The following is an 8,587-nucleotide window of genomic DNA, read 5'->3' on the forward strand; positions in this document are numbered from 1 at the left end:
CCCTGAGAGGGAAGAGTAGCTATATGCATTGGGATATAGAATTCTATCTAACCCTACTGAGAAAGTCAGAAGGGATAAACCAAGGAGAGCAGGAGAGTGGGGAGGTCAGAAAAGGGAGGGGAGGAGGGGGGAATTGATTAGGCCTTAAAAAATAAAAAGAGGGGAATAATAAGAGAGGGGGTGGAAAGGGAAGTAAACCAAGGGAGGGGACAAGGGGGACTGGTTTAAAAGGAAATAGTGTAAGAAGAAGGGGTAGAACTAGGAGAGGATACCAAAATGTTGGGGAATATACAACTGATAATTATAACTCTGAATGTGAATGGAATGAACTTGCCCATAAAATGGAAGCAAATAGCAGAGTGTTTTAGAAACCAAAATCCTACTATATGTTGTCTACAAGAAATACATATGAGGTGGGTGGACATACACAGGTTTAAGATCAAGGGCTGGAGCAAAATCTTTTGGGCTTCAACTGAGAAAAAGAAGGCAAGAGTGGCGATCATGATTTCTGACAAAGCCAAAGTAAAAATAGATCTGATTAAAACAGATAGGGAGGGTAATTACATTCTGATAAAAGGCAGTATAGACAATGAGGAAAAAATACTACTCAACATGTATGCACCAAATGGTATAGCATCGAAATTCCTAAAGGAGAAACTGACAGAGCTCAAGAAGGAAATAGAGAGTAAAACTATGCTAGTGGGAGATCTAAATATTCCTCTTTCAGATCTAGATAAATCAAACCAAAAAATAAATAAGAAAGAGATAAGAGAGGTGAAAGAAATCCTAGAAAAATTAGATTTAATAGATATGTGGAGAAAAATAAATAGGGACAAAAAGGAATACACCTTCTTTTCAGCTGCACATGGTACATTCACAATCCATGTAATAGGGCATAGAAACATTGCAAACAAATGCAAAAGAGAAGAAATAATAAATGTAACTTTTTCAGATCATAATGCAATAAAAATAATAATTAGTAAGGGCACCCAGACAGGCAAATCAAAAACTAATTGGAAATTAAATAATATGATTCTCCAAAACCAATTAGTTAAAGAAGAAATCATAGAAACAATCAATAATTTCATTGAAGAGAATGACAGTGATGAGACATCCTACCAAACTCTGTGGGATACAGCTAAGGCAGTACTCAGGGGGAAATTTATATCATTGAGTGCATGTATTAACAAATTAGAGAAGGCAAAGATCAATGAATTGGGCACGCAAATAAAAAAACTAGAAAGGGAACAAATTAAAAATCCCCAGATGAAAACTAAATTAGAAATCCTAAAAATTAAAGGAGATATTAATAAAATTGAAAGTAAAACAACTGTTGAATTAATAAATAAGACTAGAAGCTGGTTCTTTGAAAAAAAAACAAATGAAATTGACAAAGTACTGGTCAATCTAATTTTAAAAAGGAAAGAAGAAAACCAAATCATCAGTATCAAAGATGAAAAGGCATAATGCAAGGTGGCTAACAGAAATTTTTTGCTTCTGTAATTTCTAATGGTCACAAAAAGTCAGTTAGATGTCTTAGAATCTTCAGAAAGTCAGTTAGAACTTAAAGCTATAAATAGAGGTGAAGTTCCACCTGATGAGGCTTTTGCTTTCTGGCTTTTGCTGTGGCTGGAGGCTTTGCTTTGGCTTAGCCTATTAGCTGTGGCCTTTCGGCTTGGCTTTGGCCTAAGTGCTCATGGGTAGGATGAGCTAACATAATAAAAATGACCATTCTACCCAAATTAATTTACCTATTTAGTGCCATACCTATCAAACTACCAAAAAAACTTTTTACTGAATTAAAAAAAAAACTATAACAAAGTTCATGTGGAAGAACAAAAGATCAAGAATATCAAGGGACATAATGAAAAAAAAATCATGAAGGAAGGTGGTCTAGCTGTACCAGATATTAAACTATACTATAAAGCAGTGGTCATCAAAACAATATGGTACTGGCTAAGAGACAGAAGGGAGGATCAGTAGAATAGACTTGGGGTAAATGACATCAGCAAAACAGTGTGTGAAAAATCCAAAAGCCCAACTTTTGAGACAATAATCCACTATTTGACAAAAACTGCTGGGAAAATTGGAAAACAATATGGGAGAGATTAAGTTTAGATCAACATCTCACACCTTACACCAAGATAAATTCAGAATGGGTGAATGACTTCAATATGAAGAAGGAAACTGTAAGTAAATTAAGTGAACACAGAGTAGTATACTTGTCAGATCTATGGGAAAGGGAAAATTTTGAAACCAAGCAAGAGTTAGAAAAAATTACAAAATGTAAATTAAATAATTTTGATTATATTAAATTAAAAAGGTTTTGTACAAACAAAAACAATGCAACCAAAATCAGAAGGGAAACAACAAACTGGGAAAAAATATAACAAAAACTCTGACAGAGGTCTAATTACTCAAATATACAAGGAGCTAAATCACTTGTATAAAAAATCAAGCCATTCCTCAATTTATAAATGGGCAAGGGACATGAATAGGCAATTTTCAGATAAAGAAATCAAAACTATCAATAAGCACATGAGAGGGTGTTCTAAATCTCTAATAATTAGAGAAATGAAAATCAAAACAACTCTGAGGTATCACCTCACACCTAGAAGATTGGCTAAAATGATAGCCAAGGGAGAGTGATGAATATTGAAGGGGATGTGGCAAAATTGGGACTTTAATGCACTGGTCATCCTTCTCCTTCTGCTCTGATTTTCTTTGTAGATCATCTTTTGCCTTCTTTGCTTCATTTTCAAGCTGACCAATTCTGGCTTTAAAGACTTTATTTTCTTGTTTTAGTTCATGTATTTCCTTTTTCAAATTGTCTTCAGCCTCTCTAGTCTCTCTTGATTGATTTTTGAGTTCCTGAAGTTCTTGAGTTAATTGAATTTTAAGATCTTCCAAAGCTTACATCCAATTTACTGAAACTTCTTCCTCTTCTTCTATTTCTATTTCATTTGCTCTCTTTTCATTTCCTTGAAAGAAGCTGTCAATTGTCATTTCTTTTCTCTTTTTCTGTTGCTTGCTCATATTTTTTCCTTTTCTGTTCTGCTAGTTTGAGCAGATGTATTTAATGATCTTTAATGAAAGATCTTCCCCCAGCTGGCAATGGAGGTTTGTTGTTACTTTCTCTGCCCTCTGAAGACTTCTTGTCTGTCCAATTGATGGTATTAAACCTGTATTGATTGGATTAGTCTGTACTGCTTAATCTGCCGTGAGGCTAAAACCTCCAGAGAAGGAAATAAAAGGGGGGGGGGAGAAGGAGTGTTTTTTTTATGAAGGTTTTACTTCTTTATTGAGAAACACTTTTCCAGACTCTGTAAATTGGATATTTCAAATAAAACCAATTCCCGATAAAACCAAAAACAAAATACTGTCAGAAAAGCTTTTTTAGAAGAGAAAAATTAAATTAAATTAAATTAAAGGTTAACAGGGTCCAGGCTACACACAAGAAACCTGTGAAATTTGACCACTGAAAAACTTTTTAGGTTTTTGAAGAATTGACCTTTCAAATTGATTTTTCCCAAAGAAAAAACATACAGAATGGCAGCAGCTTCTCCTGCCATCTATTGTCCAGTCTGTAGTACAGTGAAGAAGTCTCCACATGCTCAGTGAACATCTATGAAGGGGCTGTGAAGCTTTAGAGTATCCAGTTTTTCTGGTCTAAGAGGTAGCAGCAACCACGGCCACCTTCTGAGCAGCTTCCTCCTTGGCATGATGAGCTTGTAATACTGCTACGGCTTCCTCCACCTTTGAATGGAGGGATTCTGGAGACTCCAGCATGTGCAGCAGTTCTGAATTATCTATCTCTAGCAGCATACCTGTGATCTTTCCCGCTAAATTATTGTGCATGGTTTGAATCAATGAGAACAAACACTCTCCTAGCATCTGCTTCTGTTCCTGGGGAGGAGCAGCAGCTAGCATGGAAGCTGTCAAGGGCTCCTGGCCTTGCACATGGACCACTGGTTGAGGTGTCTGCAAAGGCTGGATGGCTGGATGGGGACTTCAGACATTTGCAGCATATTTGTAAGGAGGGACGGCTCGAGGTGCAGGGGTAGCTACAGAGGGTCTAGGAGATAAATTTTGCACAGCAGTGGGCACCCCCACTCTCTGAGGTGTAGTAGGGAGCCCTTGAAAAGCCTGGGTATTACTGGCTGGAGTCAGGTGTCGAAGAGCAGGGTGTGGCCCAGACTGCCGAATGGTGTTTGGTACTCCTTGGAAGCCTTGAGGTCTTCCACCTTGTTGCCATCTGGGATTGGGTCTCATCTGGGCTATCTGATTGGGAGCATAATAAGGAGGTCTATTTTGAGCCTGGAGCACTGCTGGCATGAAGTAGCCCCCAGGAGTTGGCTGAAACTGATTGATGATAGTGTTGGCAGGGAGGGCTCTCATTCCTGCAATACGCTGCATATACTGATTGGTTAGGTGGGCTTTCCTTTCTTCTTTCCTCTGTGCAAGTGCAACATACAGGGGCTTTGAGCCCACAATGTGCCCATTCATTTCTGTTACTGCTTTAGTAGCCTCATCAAGGTGAAGAGAAGCAGACAAAGCCAAAGCCTTTACTTCTCCCATCCTCAAGCATCACCTTGGCACTGGTAATTGATCCAAAAGGAGAAAATTCCTTTCTTAATTTTTCATCATCAATGGTGTCATCCAAGTTCTTAATATAGAGATTCACCCCCTGGTAGCGGCTGATTCTCTCCTGTTTTAGCTGCTCAAATTTCCATTTTAATTCAGCCTGGCATTCAACTTTCTTCTGTGCCCGGCCTACAAATACCATCTTTCCATTAATGTCTTTTCCATTCATTTCTTCAACTGCCTTATTGGCATCTTCATGCTTCTCAAAACTCACAAAGCCAAAGCCTTTGGATTTTCCACTAGGATCAGTCATCACTTTGACACTTAGAGTTTTACCATATTTGCTGAAAAGCTCCTTCAGTCTTCCATCATCCATATCATCACCAAAGTTTTTGATGTACACATTGGTGAATTCCTTAGCTTTGGCTCCCAGCTCTGCTTCTCGTTCTTTCCTTGACTTGAATCTACCAACAAACACTTTTCGGTTGTTGAGAAGCATGCCGTTCATCTTCTCGATGGCCCTATCTGCAGCATCCTGGGTCTCAAAGTGCACAAATGCGTAGCCTTTAGAATCATTTTCATCACACACCACCTTGCAGGACAAGATGTTCCCAAATGCTGAAAAGGTGTCATAAAGTGCCTTGTTGTCTATGGATTTATCCAGGTTTTTAATGAAAACATTCCCAACTCCTGATTTCCTCAATGAGGGATCCCCTTAAGACCATATGATACGGATTGGTTTGCCTTTAATTACATCAAAGTTCATGGTATCCAGGGCACGTTCAGCATCAGCTGGCTGCTGAAAGTTGACATAGGCATATCCCAGGGAGCGCCTGGTAATCATGTCCCTGCAGACCCGGATGGACAGCACGGGTCCAGCAGGGCTGAAGTTCTCGTACAGCATGGCTTCGGTGACATCTGAGTGCAAGTCACCGACATATAGGGAGGCCATGGGGTAACTGCTGGCAGCAGTGTTCATCTCCCCACCCCCCAATACCCCGAGCCCCACCAGGAGGAACTCTTTCTCGAACCAAAGCAAGGAGAAAAAAAAAAGACAAGACTTTTACATTTTTGGCCGAGGCTAAAATCTAGCCACAAGTAAAGGGAAAGAGAAGTCTGAGCCAGCCAGGGAAGGTTGCTTGTGGAGCCTCAATGAAACGTGGAGATGATACCCCGGGAATCACAGCCGCATGTTAGGGGAGACACAAGCGACACAGACAAGCACGGCAAAATGGGGCCGTAAACCACGGTTCAGGCTTCTGTCCCAGCTCGGGCGGCCCCTCGGCTTTTTCCCAGCTCGACGTCCCCCTTAACAGAGGCCCCGCAGACGGGCGGTGGCAGCTGTCTCCTTCCCTGCGGGAGACAGCAGGGGAAGTCGGCCGGGAAGCAGCAGCTGCGGCGGCACGCGGGGGAGAAGCCACGTGTGGGAGCGAGGCGGCCGCAGACGTGGGGAGGGAAAGCACAAGGAGGGAGGGAGGGCGGCCGGCACACGGTTCAAGGACACGTGGGGGCCGGGGACGGGAGCGAGAACGGCAGGGGGAGGAGGAACATGGAGGCCGAGGCGGGCCACGTGGGGGACCAGCCGGAGTGGGGAGAACACCGGGGGAGGGGGCAGACACGTGGGAAACAGGACGGACACGCGATACCAAACACGGAGACGGAAGACAGACACGCGGGGGCCAGACACGTAGACGAGTAGGCACCGGGAGGTCTCAAGCCAAGCCCCTGATCCACGAACGTCTCTCCGCGCATCCGTTCTTCTATGTTCACTTGGAGCTTGAGGGTTTTTTAGGTTCTTTTTTTGTTTGTTTGTTTGTTTGGGTTTTTTGGTTTGGGGGTGGGAGGCCCGGGAAGCACCGAGCCAAGGGGCAGGAGCAGAGAGAGCGGAGAGAGAGAGCAAGAAGGAGTGTTTTTGCTGAGCCGAGCTGTCCAGCAGTAAGGTCCCCCTGCTCTGTCCTTGTGCTTGATCTGGTTTTCTTTCCTCTTGAAGCCCTTTGTTCTCTATCTCGGTGTGAGGAAGCCAAGTGGTCTGCGGTCTGAGGTTTGGCTCTCTCTAAGCCGCAATCCTGAGCATTTTTGCTGTGTTTCTCTGTCTTTCTCCTCCAGTCACCTCCTAAGTGCCTGTGTTCAACTCCCTGAGTCCGGCTCTAGCAAGGCCCTCTCTCCAGGCTGGTGAGTCTACCCACCCTGAGATTTCAGGGGCCTATGGAGACTCTGCACAGTACATGGGGGAGGCATCCTGGATTCCCCTTCTATACCCTCAGACCCAACGGTTCAAGAATTCAAGCCTTTTTCTTGGTGTACCTCTTTAGCTGTCCAGTAACAGGATCCCTTTGCTCTGTCCCATTGTTAGATTTGTTCCTCTTTCTTCTGGAAGCTCATTGTTTTCTATATCTGTGTGTAAGGGTGCAGAGGTTTTAAGATTGGCTTGGTCTAATTCTTCCCAGAATAACCTCATTAAATTTGAATAAGACACAATGTGTTTTGTGATTCTGAGCAAGTCACTTAACCTGTATGTCTCAGTTTCCTCATCTGTAAAAGGAAGATAATAATAGTACTCCCTCCCAAGATAGTTGAGAGGATCAAATGGGATGTTTGTAAAGTGCTTTGAAAATCTTAAAGCACTATATTTGAACCCAGTGAATGGGATATACTTACCCATAAAACCTCAGTTGATAAAAGAATGGATTAAAAACTATAATCCCTCAATATTCTATTTGCAAGAAACACAATTGAAGCACAGAGACACACACAGATTAAAGCTCAAAGGCTGGTATGGAATCTATTATGCTTTAGGAGAAGTAAAAAAAAAAAGTGGGAGTAGCAGTCATGACCTCAGAAAAAGTTAAAGTAAAAATTTATTGAATTAAGAGATAAAAAAGAAAGTATTATCTTGCTAAAAGGTACCATAGACAATGAAGTATTATTGTTACTAAATATATATACACTAAGTATTATAGCATGCAATTTTAAAAAATAGTTAAATGAGTTACAGGAGGAAATAAACAGTTTTTTTTTTGTTTGGTTTTTTTTTTTTTGTTTTGTTTTTTTTTACCCTGGGACTCCATTCTAGGAGCATAGGGCCACAACCAGTAGGCAGTGGGTCACAATGTGTGTCTGAACCCAGATTTGAACCTAGGACCTTTCATCTCTAGGCCTGGCTCTCAATCCACTGAGCTAGCACAGCTGCCCCTACTTAAGGTTGCAGTTTCTTTAGCAGATGTAGTTTTTACAGGGTGGGATTGCTAGCCCCACGCCCAACCCTCCTCCTTTTTCATCCGGGCTAGGGACCGTCCTTGGCCCAGGAGTGGTAAGGGTGGGCAATAGGGGTCAAGTGACTTGCCCAAGGTCACACAGCTGGAAGTGTCCACGGCCGGACTTGAACCTAGGACCTCCAGTCTCTAGGCCTGGCTCTCAATCCACTGAGCCACCCAGCTGCCCCTGGCAGCTATACATATATATATATATATATATACATATATATATATATATAATATAAACTATATATATAAACAGTAAAGCTATACTAATTGGTGACCTCAGTTTTTTCCTCTCTGAATTAGATAAATCTAACCAAAAATAAATAAGAAAGAAGTTAAGGAAGTACATAGAATTTTAGAAAAGTTAGATCTGATAGACATCTGGAGAAAGTTAAATTGGAATATGTGGAATATTTTCTGATCAGAGAATTACAAGGTATGAAATAACCTTGCTAAATAATGAAAATATTACTTTAAAACATTGTACAACTCTTAATCCTGCCACCTTGCTTCCTGATTTACCAGTTTCAGAAGAACCTTTACATAATTGTGAAACACTAGTGTCCATGGCTGAAAAGCCTCGAGACAATCTCCTGGACACTCCTTTAGAGAATCCTGATCTAGTTTTATTTACTGATGGTTCTTCCTTTATGAGGGATGGCATATGCTACACTGGAGCTGCTATAGTCACAGAATTTAACACCATATGGTCAGCTTCACTGCCCTCAAATCTAAGTGCTCAA

The 8,587-nt window shown here is 41.5% G+C and overlaps 1 protein-coding gene across 1 annotated transcript; it reads right to left on the bottom strand.

Annotated features, from left to right (window-relative positions):
* Positions 1–3,273: 3,273 nt before the first annotated feature.
* Positions 3,274–5,563, bottom strand: LOC123245739 (polyadenylate-binding protein 4-like). The gene is given in 2 exon segments (XM_044674741.1): positions 3,274–4,533; positions 4,535–5,563. Coding segments are annotated over 2 exon segments (1,893 nt in total). The 3' UTR covers positions 3,274–3,669.
* Positions 5,564–8,587: the final 3,024 nt, after the last annotated feature.

The sequence above is a fragment of the Gracilinanus agilis genome, chromosome 4 (assembly GCF_016433145.1).
Source record: "Gracilinanus agilis isolate LMUSP501 chromosome 4, AgileGrace, whole genome shotgun sequence".
Classification (NCBI taxonomy): domain Eukaryota; kingdom Metazoa; phylum Chordata; class Mammalia; order Didelphimorphia; family Didelphidae; genus Gracilinanus; species Gracilinanus agilis.